Genomic DNA, 19685 nt, shown 5'->3' on the forward strand with positions numbered 1-19685 from the left:
ATTGAGCTCAGGTGCATCTTGTTTCCATTGACAATCATTGAGATGTTTCTACAACTTGGAGTCCACCTGTGGTAAATTCAATTGATTGGACATGATTCAGAAAGGCACACACCTGTCTATAAAGGTCCCACAGTTGAAACTGCATGTCAGAGCAAAAACCAAGCCATGAGGTCGAAGGAATTGTCCGTAGAGCTCATGGACAGGACTGTGTCGAGGCACAGATCTGGGGAAGGGTACTAAAACATTTATGCAGCATTGAAGGTCCCCAAGAACACAGTGGCCTCCATCATTCTTAAATGGAAGAAGTTTATAACCACCAAGACTCTTTCTAGAGCTGACCGCTCGGCCAAAATGAGCAATCGGGGGAGAAGGGCCATGGTCAGGGAGGTGACAAAGAACACGATGGTCACTGACAGAGCTCCAGAGTTCCTCTGTGGAGATGGGAGAACCTTCCAGAAGGACAACCATCTCTGCAGCACTCCACCAATCAGGCCTTTATGGTAGTGGCCAGACGGAAGCCACTCCTCAGTAAAAGGCATGAAAGCCTGCTTGGAGTTTGCCAAAAGTCACCTAAAGACTCTCAGACCATAAGAAACAAGATTCTCTGGTCTGAATGCTAAGCATAACGTCTGGAGGAAACCAGGCACCACTCATCACCTGGCCAATACCATCCCTATGGTGAAGCATGGTGGTGGCAGCATCATGCTGTGGGGATGTTTTTCAGCGGCAGGGACTGGGAGACTAGTCAGGATCGAGGGAAAGATGAACGGAGCAAAGTACAGAGAGATGCTTGATGAAAACATGCTCCAAAGCGCTCGGGACCTCAGATTGGGGCAAAGGTTCACCTTCCAACAGGACAAGGACCCTAAGCACACAGCCAAGACAACGCAGGAGTGGCTTTGGGCCAAGTCTCTGAATGTCCTTGAGAGGCATAGCCAGTGCCCGGAGTTGAACCTTATCGAACATCTCTGGAGAGACCTGAAAATAGCTGTGCAGCGACGTTCTCCATCCAACCTGACAGAGCTTGAGAGGATCTGCAGAGAAGAATGGGAGAAACTCCCCAAATACAGGTGTGCCAACAGGACAATGACCCAAAGCACAGCTCCAAACTATGCAATAACTATTTAGGGAAGAAGCAGTCAGCTGGTATTCTGTCTATAAAGGAGTGACCAGCAGTCACCGGATCTCAACCCTATTGAGGTGTTGTGGGAAAAGCTTGACCGTATGGTACGTAAGAAGTGCCCATCAAGCCAATCCAACTTGTGGGAGGTGCTTCAGGAAGCATGGGGTGAATCTCTTCAGATTACCTCAACAAATTGACAACAGCTGCAAGTCTCTTGGGGTGTCTATATAAGCTTGGCACATCTAGCCACTGGGATTTTTGCCCATTCTTCAAGGCAAAACTGCTCCAGCAAGTTGGATGGGTTCTGCTGGTGTACAGCAATCTTTAAGTCATACCACAGATTCTCAACTTCTGGGCTTTGACAAGGCCATTCCAAGACATTTAAATGTTTCCCCTTAAACCACTCGAGTGTTACTTTAGCAGTATGCGTAGGGTCATTGTCCTGCTGGAAGGTGAACCTCTGTCCCAGACTCAAATCTCTGGAAGACAAACAGGTTTCCCTCAAGAATTTCCCTGTATTAAGCGCCATCCATCATTCCTTCAATTCTGACCAGTTTCCCAGTCCCTGCCGATGAAAAACATCCCCACAGCATGATGCTGCCACCACCATGCTTCACCGTAGGGATGGTGCCAGGTTTCCTCCAGACGTGACGCTTGGCATTCAGGCCAAGGAGTTCAATCTTGGTTTCATCAGACCAGAGAATCTTGTTTCTCATGGTCTGAGAGTCTTTAGGTGACTTTTGGCAAACTCCAAATGGGCTGTCACGTGCCTTTTACTGAGGAGTGGCTTCCGTCTGGCCACTCTACCATAAAGGCCTGATTGGTGGAGTGCTGCAGAGATGGTTGTCCTTCTGGAAAGTTCTCCCATCTCCACAGAGGATCGCTGGAGCTCTGTCAGTGACCATCGGGTTCTTGGTCACCTCCCTGACCAAGGCCCTTCTCCCCCGATTGCTCAGTTTGGCCGGGCGGCCAGCTCTAGGAAGAGTCGTGGTGGTACCAAACTTCTTCCATTTAAGAATGATGGAGGCCACTGTGTTCTTCAGGACCTTCAATGCTACAGAAAGTTTTTGGTACCCGTCCCCAGATCTGTGCCTCGACACAATCCTGTCTCTGAGCTCTACAGACAATTTATTCGACCTCATGGCTTGATTTTTGCTCTGACATGCACTGTCAACTGTGGGACCTTATATAGACAGGTGTGTGCCTCCCCAAATCATGTCCAATCAATAGAAATTTACCACAGGTGGACTCCAATGAAGTTGTAGAAGCATCTCAAGGATGATCAATGGAAACAGGATGCACCTGAGCTCAATTTCGAATCTCATAGCAAAGGGTCTGAATACTTAAGTAAATAAGGTATTTCTGTTTTTTTATTTGTAATACATTTGCAAAAAGGTTTTTGCTTTGTCATTATGGGGTATTGTGTGTAGATTGCTGAGGATGTTTTTGTATTTAATAAATTTTAGAATAAGGCTGTAACATAACAAAATGTGGAAAAAGTCAAGGGGTCTGAATACTTTCCGAAGGCACTGTATGTATGTATGTGTGTGTGTATATATATATATATATATATATATATATATATATATATGAGAATTACATTTTCTACATACTTTGTCTGGTTTGAGTCATTCACGTTTACACTGAAATCATTTTTCCATCCCGAAAATGTATAAAAATACGTAATTAATAAATTGCGGTGCGCCACTGCTAAATGAATATAGGGGAAACACTGGCTGCTCATTGTTCCCTCTCCCCATCCCCCTCTTAAAAGGCACGGAGCATGGTGAGGTGTGAGTTATATGAGCAATGAGAGGGACAAGAAAATCACCTTATGTGAGAACAATTCACAGGATATGAGGTATTTTCTTAGTGATCCAGATAGTTGAGACATGGAAGAAATAAGTATGTGTATAAAGAGAGCTAGACCTGAATGTGACATAATGGAGCTACAGCAGGCATGGTCTGAGGTAGTGTAAACTATTTACTTTAGTTTAAGTAACAAACTGTCAATACTGAGCCTGAGGTGAAGTGAAAGGCCCCACATGTACAGGCATGCTGCCTCCTACACTACTCTCCCACACCCTCACTGTTCACACAAAAATACCAGTCACAATGGCCGATCCTTTTCCATAATCACAGTAGTTTGACCAAGAACATAATCTGACAGGTCAGTGTGACATAAACATCTAGTAGGCAACAGAGAGACCACAAAAACTGAGCTCTGAGGATCCTGGATCACATAAGAAAATCAAGTATGGAGATCAAATAACTAACGTTACTTTGGTGGGTAGCTCATTCCTTTCTTTATTCGGTCTGTCTGAGATAAATCGCCTGGATACGACAAGAGCCAGAGACAGGAGAAGGTGTCTGTCTTAAGACCTGTGAAATACCTAGGCTAGCTCTCGCCCAGTGGATTAGTTACCGGAACAACAAAGTATGTTTCCCTTTTCCCTCCATTCCCTAATCAAATTACTAACGTCACCCTATTCCAGCTCATGGTGCTAAGTGAGTGGAGGTAGAGAGAAATGAGGAAGGTGGGGAGAGAAAATACATTCTACTCACGATTACAGGTCTAAAGCAAAGCCCCTCTTGAGAAAAACAACAGCGTGCCGATTAGAAACCCAATGTGTTCGGTGTTAATGTTCTGTTGTCTAACCTGTTCAGATTCTGAATCATAATCCTCTTCGTCTGCACTCAGTGACAAGGCCATGGTTCCTCTCTCTTCTCATCGTCTGTCCAGCGTTGTTTAGAAAACTGACATGGCTGAAGCCTCCAGCCCGGCTGCTGTTCTGTTCTGCTGTTGCCAGCTCGCTCTCAGTCGCCCCCCTCTCCCTCTCTTCACACACAGGAACAGGCAGCTGCACAGACACACACAAGGCGACAGGAAGCCTCATGAATATGCGTCGGGAAGGTCAGGAGAGGGGAGTGGGGGGACAGGCCAAGCCAATGGAGAGACAGATGGCATTCGGTTACAGGGTTGCTTTCAAAGGGCGCCCAGAGTCAGAGATGGTGGGACTGGAGGGGGGTAGGGAGGGAATGGTCAGGAATAATTGAAGATGTCTTTCACTTGGTGACAGATACAGGAAGCCATCAGCTACTCTGGGTTTGATTGCTCTTTCCTTAATGTCTACAGATAGGCCTTTTGTTCCTCTGACTATCTCGTGATTTCTTGGTAGTTCCAGTAAGTAAAGTACTAATGTAGGACATTGAGTGCTTTCATTGGAATAATTAAATGAATTGCTGCAAAAGTATTACCAATTTAACAAAAGTGTGTCATCACTATTACATTTACATTTTAGTCATTTAGCAGACGCTCTTATCCAGAGCGACTTACAGTTAGTGAATACATATATAATTTTTTTTATACTGGCCCCCCGTGGGAATCGAACCCACAACCCTGGCGTTGCAAACGCCATGCTCTATCAACTGAGCTACATCCCTGCCGGCCATTCCCTCCCCTACCCTGGACGACGCTGGGCCAATTGTGCGCTGCCCATGAGTCTCCCGGTCGCGGCCGGCTGCGACAGAGCCTGGATTCGAACCAGGATCTCTAGTGGCACAGTTAGCACTGCGATGCAGTGCCTTAGACCACTGCGCCACTCACGAGACATTATACTGTTCAAGTCTGATCTAATAATGCCCAGAACCTTATTTTTCTTGTTGAATTTCTTGCATCTGTGCATATGAACAGATGAAATGGTAGGATATTATAATACAATTGTTAGATTAAAATATGATGGACAAAGCGACAGCTGCACACGCCTTTCCCAAATCCCCCCCATCCCACAGAGTACCCCACAAAATATAAACTACTGCGCATTATACTGGACAACGATTCTACAAACCTCGGAAGAGTTTGTTTAGGTGAGAAAGACTCATGAGCCTTCGATTATCTCATGTGTTTGTTCAGAAACATTTATTCTCACAAGAGACTAAAATGACAAATTTACTGCCACAGCCATCCGTCACACTCTTTTAATAAGTCCATCATATGAAACTCTTGAAAAGGAGGCAGTATAAGCTGTTGTCCATTGCTGGTCACAAGGGACTTCATCTACTTTCTGTTTCTAGGCGCTTTGCCAGGACATTTAGTTCAACACCGAGTTTGACTGGCTGCAGACTGCCCCCAACAACTGGCATAAACAGATACGATAAGATTGTTCTGCATGCCTAGTTGGGCCTTGTCTTCTCTGACATCAGGGACATTGTACATGATTGTGTGCTCACCCACCTTGTCTTGTGTACTTGGTCAGTGCATAAACCTGTCACCAAAACCAATGAGAAGAAGTTTCACAGCGCAGATACTCTCAAAGCCAGCAGCAGCACTTGTGTGAGGGGAGATACGAGTATGAGAGCGCACATACAATCAAAGCAATATAAAAGGGAAGAACACATTGCACTAGTATAAATGTGCACACCAAATAGCTTAAAAGGGAGACCAATAAAGGTTAGTTAAACACATGAAAGTATTTGATAAAAAGCGGTACTTACAAAATGATTTCTAGGCCTTCATTCTCAGGCTCCATTGATTTATCATAATGTAGGATATGCCCTCCACTAGGTGGCAGTCAAAGATGGTTGCTCAATTGCATGTCTCCTATCAAATCCAGTAATCGGATAATGAATTAATAATTGCACTAATGAACACGACCAAGCCAATAGCACACTGAGAGACAGCTTACAACACGTCCTATGTCACAGATGCATCGAATTGTTGCAGATGGAATGTTGGTACTAGAATCTTGTCAATCTTCTATGGCTGAAATGCAAGAAGTGAAAAGTATGGTATACGTTTGTGCAATTCTATTGGCTATGGATGGACAAACAAATACAATAACCCCACGGTATTCAACACATTGTTTGCGTTATTTATACGAAGTTGATGTGGGCTATTCAAACATGCACCCATTCAGATCTAGACCAGCCACACAACCCACAAAGGCGCACTGCAACTTCCGCAAGAAGTGCGGCCGCACACAGAAACAGCATTGGATTGTGGGTAGTATATCTTGTCGTTTCCTGAATTAGTTATGGCTACAGTAGCAGAAGGGTAACCTTTTTTGAAATCATAGTTTTCTTTTACAAATCTCTAGTTTAGAAGTACAGTTGTATGTCAAGTCGCATGAGTCCGCAGCGCGTGTATTTTTTATCGACTCATCCACTTGGAAGAACTACAGGTTGACTGCTTGAAAAGTTATTACCAAAATGAGTTTGAACGAGCACTCTTTGCAAGCTCTGTCATGGAGAAAACTTTACTTGAGTCGAGCAAAGCTGAAGGCTACGAGCAGAACTTCAGCTCTCCTGTCGGGTTTCGCAATGGTGAGTACCAGGACCCAGTCATATGGATTGGAGCGGCTTCTGACAACCTTGACAAAATGTAGTGTTATGACGCACTATTTCTTGACACTACACCTACTGGTTGGCTATTCTACCAGCCTGGTCTCATAGACGACGTAATATAGTAAACGTAAATGATTATAGCTACTCAAATTAGTGTGACATGCAGCCTGGTCTCATAGACTAGACTAGACGTAAATGTAAATCTGGGACACTCTAAATAGTATGATATGTTACGTTTGGTATGGTTACATAAGACAGATGGTTACCTAAGGCAAAAATGAAAGTAGGGTTGTTGGTCGGGGTGGCTGGTTGGGCGAATAACGCGAGTTTGAATCTTATTACGGACAACTTTTGCATTTTAGCCAATTAGCATTTTTTAAACTACTTAGTACTTTTAGCTACTTTGCAACTACTTAGCATGTTAGCTAACCCTTCCCCTAATCCATTAACCTAACACCTAAACTTAACCCTAACCCCTAGCTTAGCTAACGTTAGCCACCTAGCTAACATTGGCCACCTATTCCAATTTGTTGTGGTTAACGTTAGGTAGGTGGCTAACGTAAGCCACAACAAATTGGAATTCATAACATATCATACGTTTTGCAAATTCGTAAAACATATTATACGAATTGTAATACGTAACATATCATACGAAATGGATGATGGACAGCCTCAAATTAATACATACCATACGAAACATACACATTTCTGTGTCCCGGATTTACATTTACTATGTTACGTCTACTCCTGAGTCCAGGTTGTAGCATCCTACCAGTATTTGACTATAATGCTGGATAAACCAAGACTGTTTTGATTGAAAATAACCAGTGGACATATTTAACGATATGCATTAGGCCTACAATTTAATTTATTTCTGTATGAAACCGGTTACATTGCAATTTGTGACGCATAGATTTGCATATGCATAGTTGAATGCATTCAAATGTCTCTGCAAGTTTAAACCCCTATGCAAGGCCAGATGCAAATTAAGGATGGCATTAGTGAGTCCAATCTAAACCTTAACCTACCATAAATAAACTGCAGCAAATTATACACAAGGCAAATCTGACAGTCACTCACCCAACAGAAAGTTGGACCCAGTACAGTTGTCAGCTGGTCATAGGGGCTAGGCTAAACTACATTTGTACATCTTCCTGTGCAGTCCTGCACCCGATAGAGGGTTGCCAGGTGACGATGCCTCCTGGCGGCCATGTTGGAAGATTACTGCATCAACAACAACCGCTGAGTGGCTACCCCAAGCTGCATGATAACAGTGCCTAAAACTACTTGATTCATCACCATGGTACATTTCTGTGCAGTATTTGGCTGCTCTAACAATGCAGGAAAGACAACAGGGAAAAAAATATTTGTACAGATTACACGCTATCATGAAACACCAAGGAGATAAGACTCTAGAACAGTCATAAAAGCAAAGAAACCTTTTTGGCTGATATCCAGAGAGAGTGACAATCAAATAAAACTAATTGGAGAGCTTACAACTGAAAAAAAAGGTAATGTTCATTTGAGAATACAACACAGAAACACAGACTAATCAGAGACAGATTCCCTTCCCCTCTTTATTGCAGGATTGTGATCTGTGATTAGTCAACATTGACACTAGTTCATCTTGAATAATAGTTTTAAGTTAACAAGTTTAAACACTTCACTTCAAAGAATCAATACTTTATTTAATATTATTTCAAAGTGTACAAGTAAGCTAACTTGTATGTAAAGGTTTAGACATTTTAGTAACAAGTAGTTAGGCTATTATTACAAAAGCATAATTTCAGGTGAACAAAAAAAGTAAATACCAGAGGTAGCCAACCTCACGCCACTGATCCCTAATCGACTTGGTGAGCAGACTTCTATTCCAGCCCAGCAATAGCACACTTGATTATCGACTAATTTGGTTTGAGAAATTGAATCAGTTGTGTTAGTGCTTGGCTGGAACAGAAGGGTTGGCCTGCTCCAGTTGTAATAGGTTTATACATTGTGTGTGACTTTTTAAAACTATTTTTATTTACAACATTTGCCAACATAGGTACACATATAACACATGGTATACAAGGATGTACCCTTATTCTCTTGGGACATTGGGCCATTCATTGGGACCTCTTCATCTGCATACAGGATTTCACAGCTTGCTGTATCTGAGGACAGAAAACATCACAAAGAAACAGGCTTCATTATACTCAAATTAGACAGCACTGAATATTATTTTTCTATATCGCTCTGTCCACATAGTTTTTCTCGCTATGGCCTGGAACTGGAGAATCTTTTCATAATGTCCTCCCACAACCGTACATACCGTATCCAGAGTAGCCTACTCTCTCCCTTCTTTGACAGCTGGCGCTGATAATCATTTCACCCTCTTCCATGCCATGGCTGTTAGCTAGCTAGCTACAAATGGCGTTCGTTTTTTTACTTTTTTTATTTACAATGATAAATACAGTGCATTCGGAAAGTATTCAGAGCCCTTGACTTTTTCCACATTTTGTTACGTTACAGCCTTATTCTAAAATGGATTAAATTGTTTTTTCCCCCCTCATCAATCTACAGACAATACCCCATAATGACAAAGCAAAAACTGGAATATGACATTTACATAAGTAAATGACCCTTTGAGTACATTGTTGAAGCACCTTTGGCAGCGATTACAGCCTTGAATCTTTTGGGGTATGACGCTACAAGCTTGGCACACCTGTATTTGGGGAGTTTCTCCCATTCTTTTCTGCAGATCCTCTCAAGCTCTGTCAGGTTGGATGGGGAGTGTCGCTGCACAGCTATTTTCAGGTCTCTCCAGAGATGTTTGATCACGTTCAAGTCCGGGCTCTGACTGGGCCACTCAAGGACATTCAGAGACTTGTCCCGAAGCCACTCCTGCGTTGTCTCGGCTGTGTGCTTAGGGTCGTTGTCCTGTTGGAAGGTGAACCTTAACCCCAATCTGAGGTCCTGAGTGCTCTGGAGCAGGTTTTCATCAAGGATCTCTCTGTACTTTGCTCCGTTCATCTTTCCCTCGATCCTGACTAATCTCCCAGTCCCTGCTGCTGAAAAACATCCCCACAGCATGATGCTGCCACCACCATACTTCACCGTAGGGATGGTGCCAGGTTTCTTCCAGACGTGACGCTTGGCTTTCAGGCCATATGGTTCAATCTTGGTTTCATCAGACCAGAGAATCTTGTTTCTCATGGTCTGAGAGTCTTTAGGTGCCTTTTGGCAAACTCCAAGCGGCTGTCATGTGCCTTTTACTGAGGAGTCGCTTCCGTCTGGCCACTACCATAAAGGGCTGATTGGTGGAGTGCTGCAGAGATTGTTGTCCTTCTGGAAGATTCTCCCATCTCCACAGAGGAACTCTGGAGCTCTGTCAGAGTGACCATTGGGTTCTTTGTCACCTCCCTGACCAAGGCCCTTCTCCCCCGATTGCTCAGTTTGGCCGGGCGGCCAGCTCTAGGAAGAGTCTTGGTGGTTCCAAAATTCTTCCATTTAAGAATGATGGAGGCCACTGTGTTCTTGGGGACCTTGAATGCTGCAGAAATGTTTTGGTACCCTTACCCAGATCTGTGCCTTGACACAATCCTGTCTCTGAGCTCTACGGACAATTCCTTTGACCTTATGGCTTGGTTTTGGCTCTGACATGCACTGTCAACGGTGGGAGCTTTTTATAGACAGGTGTGTGCCTTTCCGAATCATGTCCAATCAAATGAATTTACCACATGTGGACTCCAATCAAGTTGTAGAAACATCTCAAAGATGATCAATGGAAACAGGATGCACCTGAGCTCAATTTCGAGTCTCATAGCAAACGGTCTGAATACTTATGTAAGTAAGCTATTTCTGTTTTACATTTTTAATAAATGTGCAAACATTTCTAAACCTATTTTCGCTTTGTCATTATGGGATATTGTGTGTAGATTGATGAGGGAATAATCTAATATAATATTTTTTAGAATAAGGCTGTAAAGTAACAGAATGTGGAAAAAGTCAAGGGGTCTGAATACTTTCCGAATGCACTGTACATCAAGATAGCTAGCTAACTTCATATTAGCTAGCTAGCTAAGTGGTGATATTTAATTCACTTAGCTAGCTAGCTATTCAGTATGTAAAGTTAGCTATCTAACAGTGCATAATTGTTTATAATTTTCAAAATATATTTACTTACTTGAATAGGTTCTCCCACTGCCTCTGTTTTCTGGGTGCTTAGAAAAAAACGAAATAATGGGCAATCTTTCCGATTGTTTTTCGGTGGTAGCAAAACGCAGCCAGCCATGTGGACGATTGGGGGACACAGGGCAACAAAGTTCCACCAGACTGACTGGTCTACCAACAACGGCGCCTGGTGTGGTTGCTAGGTGATTTGTGACACAACTGCAACCCCTCTATAGAGAAAAAACATGGAATTGTCACATGCAGTGGTTGAGCTATAAATTACATAATTGTCTCTGTTCAAATTGTTCTGAATCATCATCCTGTTTGCACGTTGCTCTTTCGGTCAGCCTGTAACCGTGTGAAAATGTGTGCCTATTTCAGGTGGCTATGGTGGAGGTGCAGCTGGAGCAAAATCATGTGTATCCCCAAGGGCTGCTGATAGCCTTCAGCGCCTGCACCACTGTCCTGGTGGCAGTGCACCTTTTCGCCCTGATGATCAGCACCTGCATCCTGCCAAACCTGGAGGCCGTCAGCAACGTTCACAACTTGAACTCGATCAACGAGTCGCCCCATGAGCGCATGCACTGCTACATTGAGCTGGCCTGGGCCTTCTCCACTGTCATCGGCACCCTTCTCTTCCTGGCCGAGGTGGTTCTGCTGTGCTGGGTCAAGTTCCTGCCCCTCAGTCCCCCAAGTGATAAAAATAGCACCGTCAATTCTGGTGAGGCGGCAGCCATCGTCTCCACCGCCATCATGGTGCCGTTTGGACTGGTTTTTATCGTGTTCGCTGTGCACTTCTACCGCTCTCTAGTCAGTCACAAAACTGACCGTCAGTTTCGGGAGCTGGAGGAGCTGTCCAATATCACCCGGCTGCAGAACCAGCTGGACCACAGGGCGGAGACGACCAGTCTGCAGCCCTCCTCCGTCCACTTCCCCTAATGGGAGCACACACAAGGAAGGAGTTAGAGCAGTAGGCAGCTGGAAGAAATCTATAATGAAACATTTCAAAAGTATCTATTTGCATGAGCACCATGAGAAAGGATACTTTATATAGTAATATATCCTTTTTTCAGGTGTTTTGTATTGGGATTTGGACTCTGCTCTAGGCCTTTTTCTATTTGTGTAAATAGTTGGGTAGAGGTCAGAAGAATTTGCTTTGTATTGTTCACTAGTTTGGACTCAAGCCACTATTTTGTTTACTTTGCTGCATGTCTATTGTCTGAATGTGAGTGAGCACCTGTATGAAAATAGTTTTAAAATATTTTTTACATCTTCATTACATAGAAGATGATATTTGTAGTTATGTCACATACACATAACTACACTAAGTTTAGTCTATGGTGGCTGGGGAACACCAAAAGTGTGGGATGAACATACTGTAAGAGAACATTTTGTGAAGTAGCTAGAATTATTAATTTAACAAAACGATAACCAGCCAATTTCCATGAAAGGAAAACTGCTCAGGAGAGCATAATGTAGTAACTGCTGTAATAGTGTTGGTGCAAGGGAAGAGCAGAATTGAGATTTTTAGTTAGTTGACCTTAATCCATTTGATCAGGTCTGGAATATATACCTTTTATATTTTAACATTTTAAACTCCATACAATTGATCAGATTTGCTCCGATGGTCATTTGATGAGTTAATGTATTTTAAGCACACATACTGTTACATGATAGACAAATACAAGTGTGGAATTTGAAATGTATTTGTTTATCCTTTCCTCTACATTGTGGAATTATTAGACTGGTTGGTTGGGATATGGTTCCCAGTTCCTCATGTCAGGCTGAAATACCATCCTCAACGTAAAGTACTTCCCTTAACAATATTGTAAAGCTCTGTTTGTTTTGTATTCACGACAAATCACAAGTAGCTACTTCTAGAGGAAATACTTCACCAAACTAGAGGGCAAATTAATAAATACATTTTTATGGAGGCAAAATATTCAGATCTTTGTCTTCGACCTTTTAATGTGATCCAAGTGCACATATTTACTTTCATCAAATAATGGCACATGATCTTCTGCTGTTTTTATTATTTATGAGTCAATTGTGAAGAAGTGTTATTTCATATGGTCCACCAACCAAAGGACATCCAGCCAACTTGACACAACTGTGGGAAGCATTGGAGTTAACCTGGGCCAGCATCCCTGTGGAACGCTTTCGACAACTTGTAGAGTCCATGCCCCGACAAATTGAGGCTGTTCTGAGGGCAAAAGGCGGGTGCAACTCAATATTAGAAAGGTGTCCTTAATGTTTTGTACACTCAGTATGATGATTTTAACATCCCCTTTAAATGCCATGAGGCCAAGATTTTTAAGATGCTGTCTTTGAGTGCCTGGGGCTTATGAAACCCCACACAATGATGTTTACCATATGAATATACTGCATTGTCTGGTGCCAAATCAGTCTTATACTGTAAATCTGTTACATTGTGGTGAGTCTCTCCAAAGGGCAGGGGATTGGATTGAGATTACCTCTTTATTAGACAATCATTAACATTATGAAAATATACATATTTTGTATATTTGATTACGTTATGCATAACAACCCTATGCCTACTGAATAAATAATTATATAAGATAATCTCTTATGTTGCTTCATTTATTCATATCAAAGTAAAAAAAAACATGATGTACAATGAATTACTGTTTGAGTCAACCTTCTCTTTTGAAATGAATGAAAAGATTGGATGCATCAAAATGAAAAACACAATGGTACCTTCAATTATTTACAACATCCTGCTCACGCATGCTCAAATTGTCCAAGACCCAATTTCCTTATTTGTGGGTAATAACTTGAGGGCATTGTCCATTTCTTTTAAAGAAACACATTTAGAAGATATGTCAAGAATTAACAGGAAGGAAAACCACACAAAGGACGTGGGTTAGTAGAGGGTAAAATGCAGTGGAAATGCAGCATCAATAGTGAAAGAGGACTTGTCGCGCAGTCTGTCATCGGTGTTTTCCCTGAGAGTAGGGCTAGAACATTGTCTGTATCTGGGTCACAGAAGGGCACAGAATCGTTTCCAATTTGCCTTTCTGGACTTCCTTGTTGCTGCAATGGCTCGTTTGGTAGCCTCTTTGAATATGTCCTCTACATTCTCCTTGTATTTGGCTGAACACTCCAAGTAGAGCTCAGCGTTGATCTTCATTTTGGTCTCTTCACCCTGCTCAGATGAATAAAAAATAAAAAAAGTTGTTGTGATTCTAATTGAGAGAGGCCAACAAAACATTACCTCAGTAGACTATTCTGAGGTAACTCTTCCTGTTGAGAGTTTTCAGTCTGACTGCAAATGGAAAATATTGCATGACAAAGGTTCCCTGCCTGACACGAACTAGCCAAAAAGAAAATGGCAGATAAATACATTTAGTCCATGTGAAAGGGCGATTCAGAATTTTGATTATCACTCACAGATTTGGGGTGAGTGGGGATTTGCATTGTCATTACTGTCATTAACATAATCTCATCACTGCTATTGATCTTTTGAAGGTGTTTTTGATCAAACACTTCTGATCAAAGTCTCCCTTTCCCAACAAACCACCCTAATTCAACCACTTGTATTGCATTTTCAATAAACCCAAAACGAATTACATATTATCATGTAAGTTGCACAGCAGATAGACAGTACATTCAATGTCGATAAGTTATACATAAGGCTATGTATGAAATCTCTACCTGAATGTATGTGATGGGGTTCTGGCCTGAAGACCACAGTTTCTTTGCCAAGACCTTGTCTTTCCGCAGGTCTGTTTTGCATCCTACCAGAATAATGGGCACGCCATGGCAGAAGTGATGCACCTCTGGGAACCACTGAACGATATGCTAAACAGAGTTAGATATTCTAAACATCCTACGTCATGCAGTGAAAATACATTTATAGTCAGTGGGATCTTTGTATGGCCCATAGAATAATTCCTGTGAGAGTGACTGCATCTACTGTGCAAAACGAATTTACCATGAACCTGATAAATGCTTGCTTGAGCAAGTATTCAAATGTCTTTCTGATAGTCAGCTGACATTGTCACCTATTTTCAGGGACATTAATTCTGTTGTAGATGTCATGAAAATTATAGCATTGTATGTTCATGTTTCTTCCTTATTCTGTGGACAAACAGAAAAAGGAGCAGTAAAGTATGAAGAGAAGAGTGCAGTACCTTTATTAGCAAATTGTCATAACTTGAGGGGCAAGTGACATCATAGCAGATCAATACCATGTTGGCACTCTGATAGGACAGAGGCCGTAATCGGTCATAGTCCTCTTGACCTGAAATACACAGAAATAGATGGATGTGCATTATTAATGTCTTGAAAATTGCACAGCAAAATAAAATAACTCTTAAGACTAGTTGGCTACTTAAATCAAATGGCAGCCTTATCTGTTATTCCTTTATCTTTCATTAAAATCTACTATGACTCTCTCCTGAATTTCACTTATAGTACAGTACATTATTATGATTCTTTAACAACCAGAGGGTGTCTGTTATTGCATTTCTAAGATACTGTATATTTGACTATTATGAGCACAACATGCCCACTAAAGACTCAAGATACCTGTTTAGCCAGGTGTTAGTGCACTGGTGCTTTCAAAAGCATGGATATGTAAGACCTTACCTGCAGTATCGTAGATGTTCAGGCGAAACTCAGCGCCTCTGTACCTCACGTTGGCGACACATTTTTCAAACACAGATGGAACATATTTCTGAAAGACATTGAGTTCTCTTTCAAGTCCTGTATTTTTTCAATGTTATTTCAAAGATGGTAGCTAAAAAGGTTTAAGTTAACTTTGCTATTTTTGTCATCTTGTGTGCAAATATAAATTGTGTTGTCACTTACAGTCCTCACTATAATGTCTACATGCAGAATAATAATAGTGCTGAATAAATAATGTAAATAGGTACCCTTTTCCCTGAAATGTAAGTGTAAATAGAGAAGAGAAGCAGCCAGCTGATGAGCTGGCTTTGTCAGTTGTCTTACCTCTGGAAAGTCTCCTTTAGTGCAAACCCGGAGTAGGGAGGTTTTCCCACATCCACCATCACCTACTATCACAACCTTAAACTCCTCTCGCCTCCTGGTATGCCCACTGCTCACCCCTGACATGTTCTGTAGCATGCTTCTCTCTCAGAAGCTAGATGAAAATGTGGCAAAAGAGCCTCCACTTGTTGAAGAAGATAATGGAGGCAGACACTTGAGATAAGAATAAAATGGCAAAAAAACCCTGAGTGAGAAAACTAGCTTAACCTAGTGAGTTACTGGACTACCTGTCCATTGTCACCTTCTACCTTTGCTGAATATCCAGTGGTTTTAAGGAGGCTGCTGTTGATTGAGTACCTACCCCTCCTATGAAAGAAACCTGTTACGGCCCTTCTTCTTTCCACTGCCCCACCACCCATTTATTAATGAATGGTTACATTACCAACGCCTCATCAAGGAACACATAAAAGCCAGAAGAGATTTAATCAAAGGAAGATTATCCTAACTACCTGACAACCTCTTGTTCATTAGCTGCAGAACTCAATCAACTGTTAGCGGGAGAGTGAACAAATGGAAACGCTTAATCTATGTCCTGGAAACCAGCCATATAGCATTATGGCTTATATGGTAGAATTGTGGTGACCCCACCTCACTGTAAGGTGTTTGTTTTCATTTTGCCACCTGATGAATTATTGTAGATTTAGGTACTTACTCCAACAATTAAATCGTCTGATCCTACATTTTCCATAGTTCTATTATTTTCCATCTAGCCTAGCTGTATACCTTTTATATTTTAATGTAGGCCTATATGGACAGAATCATGATATTATTTTATTATGTTCAAAGTATCGACCCACTAGTTGACAACACAATCAAATATCAACATTTAAAGGCTCAATGGAGCTGTTTTTATCTCAATATAAAATAATTTCTGGGTAACAATTAAGTACCGTACTGTGATTGTTTTAAATTAAAATGGTCAAAAATAAACAAAAATAGCTTCTTAGTAAGAGAGCAATTTCTCAATCAAGAATTCAGTTAGGACTGTATGGGAGTGGTCTGAGTGGGGAAGGGAAACTAAAACCTTGCTATTATTGGCCACCAAAACAGGCTGAAATTTCAGGAATTTCTTTCAAACCGCTCTTACACTAAAATGGTATTATCATTTTCATAATTTCACAGTATTATTCCAACCTCAGTGTGGAAATATATATAAAAACACAGGTAAATCTAATTTTTTACGCACTGGACCTTTAAAGGATATCTAATGCTTGGATAGTTTCATCTGAGCCACTGGCTTAATCCTATTCTTTCACTTTTATTTTTGGTTTAGTTGGAGACCTGAATCCAACATAGCGTATCATTTGTTAACTTGTCATCAAGTTAATAGGCTATTTACTGTATTGCAAAAGTGATACTGAATTGTGTTGTTTGGTTGTCAACAAATTCCAGTTTGTATACAAATTATTAATTTATATGTTGGATTCACGTCGCCATCTCAACCAAGAATCAAAAGGTAAAGAATAGGACTAAATCAAGTCAAACTTTATTTAAAGTGCATTTAAAGTTTGATTTGATTTAGTCCTATTCTGTAGCCCTTTACACTCGTACCCATATACAGTGGGGGAAAAAGTATTTAGTCAGCCACCAATTGTGCAAGTTCTCCCAAGATGAGAGAGGCCTGTAATTTTCATCATAGGTACACGTCAACTATGACAGACAAATTGAGAAAAAAAATCCAGTAAATCACATTGTAGGATTTTTAATGATTTATTTATTTGCAAATTATGGTGGAAAATAAGTATTTGGTCACCTACAAACAAGCAAGATTTCTGGCTCTCACAGACCTGTAACTTCTTCTTTAAGAGGCTCCTCTGTCCTCCACTCGTTACCTGTATTAATGGCACCTGTTTGAACTTGTTATCAGTATAAAAGACACCTGTCCACAACCTCAAACAGTCACACTCCAAACTCCACTATGGCCAAGACCAAAGAGCTGTCAAAGGACACCAGAAACAAAATTGTAGACCTGCACCAGGCTGGGAAGACTGAATCTGCAATAGGTAAGCAGCTTGGTTTGAAGAAATCAACTGTGGGAGCAATTATTAGGAAATGGAAGACATACAAGACCACTGATAATCTCCCTCGATCTGGGGCTCCACGCAAGATCTCACCCCGTGGGGTCAAAATGATCACAAGAACGGTGAGCAAAAATTCCAGAACCACACGGGGGGACCTAGTGAATGACCTGCAGAGAGCTGGGACCAAAGTAACAAAGCCTACCATCAATAACACACTACGCCGCCAGGGACTCAAATCCTGCAGTGCCAGACGTGTCCCCCTGCTTAAGACAGTACATGTCCAGGCCCTTCTGAAGTTTGCTAGAGTGCATTTGGATGATCCAGAAGAGGATTGGGAGAATGTCATAAGGTCAGATGAAACCAAAATATAACTTTTTGGTAAAAACTCAACTCGTCGTGTTTGGAGGACAAAGAATGCTGAGTTGCATCCAAAGAACACCATACCTAGTGTGAAGCATGGGGTGGAAACATCATGCTTTGGGGCTGTTTTTCTGCAAAGGGACCAGGACGACTGATCCGTGTAAAGGAAAGAATGAATGGGGCCATGTATCGTGAGATTTTGAGTGAAAACCTCCTTCCATCAGCAAGGGCACTGAAGATGAAACGTGGCTGGGTCTTTCAGCATTATAATGATCCCAAACACACCGCCCGGGCAACGAAGGAGTGGCTTCGTAAGAAGCATTTCAAGGTCCTGGAGTGGCCTAGCCAGTCTCCAGATCTCAACCCCATAGAAAATCTTTGGAGGGAGTTGAAAGTCCGTGTTGCCCAGCGACAGCCCCAAACATCACTGCTCTAGAGGAGATCTGCATGGAGGAATGGGCCAAAATACCAGCAACAGTGTGTGAAAACCTTGTGAAGACTTACAGAAAACTTTTGACCTGTGTCATTGCCAACAAAGGGTATATAACAAAGTATTGAGAAACTTTTGTTATTGACCAAATACTTATTTTCCACCATAATTTGCAAATAAATTCATAAAAAATCCTACAATGTGATTTTCTGGATTTTTTTCTTCTCATTTTGTCTGTCATAGTTGACGTTTACCTATGATGAAAATTATAGGCCTCTCTCATCTTTTTAAGTGGGAGAACTTGCACAATTGGTGGCTGACTAAATACTTTTCCCCCCCACTGTATGGGTTGAAAATGGCGGACTTGGACACTGATACGCGCCTAAATTGGAACAAAGTGGTTGTACAGTAACATGCTATATATGACGCCAGAGCTCAGGCTCTGCACTTCACAGCTCTGTATGGGTTTTGACTGACAGCAGTTCTGAATTTGAGCACTGTTCATGACAAGAAGTTGCTCCCATCCCTCCCGCTAATTGGTCAACTTTTGCAAATGTTTTGTTGTCTGAGTGAGGGAAATGCTGTAAATTACGAGGACCATGTAAGAGCGGACGATATTGCCACTCCTATTTGCCATATTTTCAATTTAAGCCTACTAGAATGTGTGTGCCTCCAGGCTTGGAGGGAAGCAAAAGTCATTCCGCTACCTAAGAATAGTAAAGCCCCCTTTACTGGCTCAAATAGCCGACCAATCAGCCTGTTACCAACCCGTAGTAAACTTTTGGAAAAAATTGTGTTTGATCTGATACAATGCTATTTTACAGTAAACTAATTGACAACAAACTTTCAGCATGCTTATAGGGAACGGCATTCAACAAGCACAACACTTACATAAATGACTGATTGGCTGAGAGAAATTGATGATAAAAAGATTGTGGGAGCTGTTTTGTTAGACTTCAGTGCAGCTTTTGACATTATCGATCATAATCTGCTGCTGGAAAAACATGTGTTATGGCTTTACACCCCCTGCTATATTGTGGATAAAGAGTTACCTGTCTAACAGAACACAGAGGGTGTTCTTTAATGGAAGCCTCTCCAACATAATCCAGGTAGAATCAGGAATTACCCAGGGCAGCTGTCTAGGCCCATTACTTTATAATGACATGCCACTGGCTTTGAGTAATGCTAGAGTGTCTATGTGTGCGGATGACTCAACACTATACATGTC

At 41.7% G+C, this 19685-nt stretch overlaps 3 protein-coding genes across 3 annotated transcripts in view; 1 reads left to right on the forward strand and 2 right to left on the reverse strand.

The window, feature by feature from the left end:
* The window catches only part of LOC311144432 (lysine-specific demethylase 2B-like), a 29757-nt gene extending 24086 nt beyond the window's left edge, over positions 1 to 5671 (reverse strand). The window contains exons 1-2 of the mRNA XM_084180442.1: positions 5618 to 5671; positions 3783 to 3984 (exon numbers count right to left, since the gene is read on the reverse strand). Coding sequence (XP_084036568.1) covers positions 3783 to 3836 — 54 coding nt within the window. The 5' untranslated portion in view covers positions 3837 to 3984; positions 5618 to 5671. The remainder of the gene's footprint in view (positions 1 to 3782; positions 3985 to 5617) is intronic.
* Positions 5672 to 6134: 463 nt separating this feature from the next.
* On the forward strand, positions 6135 to 13192 carry LOC311144723 (calcium release-activated calcium channel protein 1-like). The gene is made up of 2 exons (XM_084180818.1): positions 6135 to 6445; positions 10997 to 13192. The coding sequence occupies exons 1-2, from the start codon at positions 6332 to 6334 to the stop codon at positions 11552 to 11554; spliced, it is 672 nt and encodes a 223-aa protein (XP_084036944.1). The 5' UTR covers positions 6135 to 6331; the 3' UTR covers positions 11555 to 13192.
* A 424-nt stretch (positions 13193 to 13616) lies between these two features.
* On the reverse strand, positions 13617 to 15724 carry LOC311144205 (rho-related GTP-binding protein RhoF-like; the record flags this gene model as incomplete). Its single annotated transcript, XM_084180212.1, has 5 exons — positions 13617 to 13781; positions 14291 to 14425; positions 14770 to 14879; positions 15227 to 15314; positions 15590 to 15724. 5 exons carry the CDS (start codon positions 15722 to 15724, stop codon positions 13617 to 13619), a joined length of 633 nt encoding a protein of 210 aa, XP_084036338.1.
* Between the last annotated feature and the right edge of the window lie 3961 nt (positions 15725 to 19685).

The sequence above is a fragment of the Coregonus lavaretus genome, assembly GCF_964263955.1.
Source record: "Coregonus lavaretus genome assembly, chromosome: 17".
In the NCBI taxonomy this organism is placed as follows: Eukaryota; Metazoa; Chordata; class Actinopteri; order Salmoniformes; family Salmonidae; genus Coregonus; species Coregonus lavaretus.

What these genes read in the sequence shown, in the direction of transcription:
- LOC311144723 (XM_084180818.1), top strand. Translation starts at nt 6,332, where the DNA reads ATGAGTTTGAACGAGCACTCTTTGCAAGCTCTGTCATGGAGAAAACTT. An exon ending in TCCTGTCGGGTTTCGCAATG is followed by an intron (nt 6,446 to 10,996) that starts GTGAGTACCAGG and finishes TGCCTATTTCAG; the next exon opens with GTGGCTATGGTGGAGGTGCA.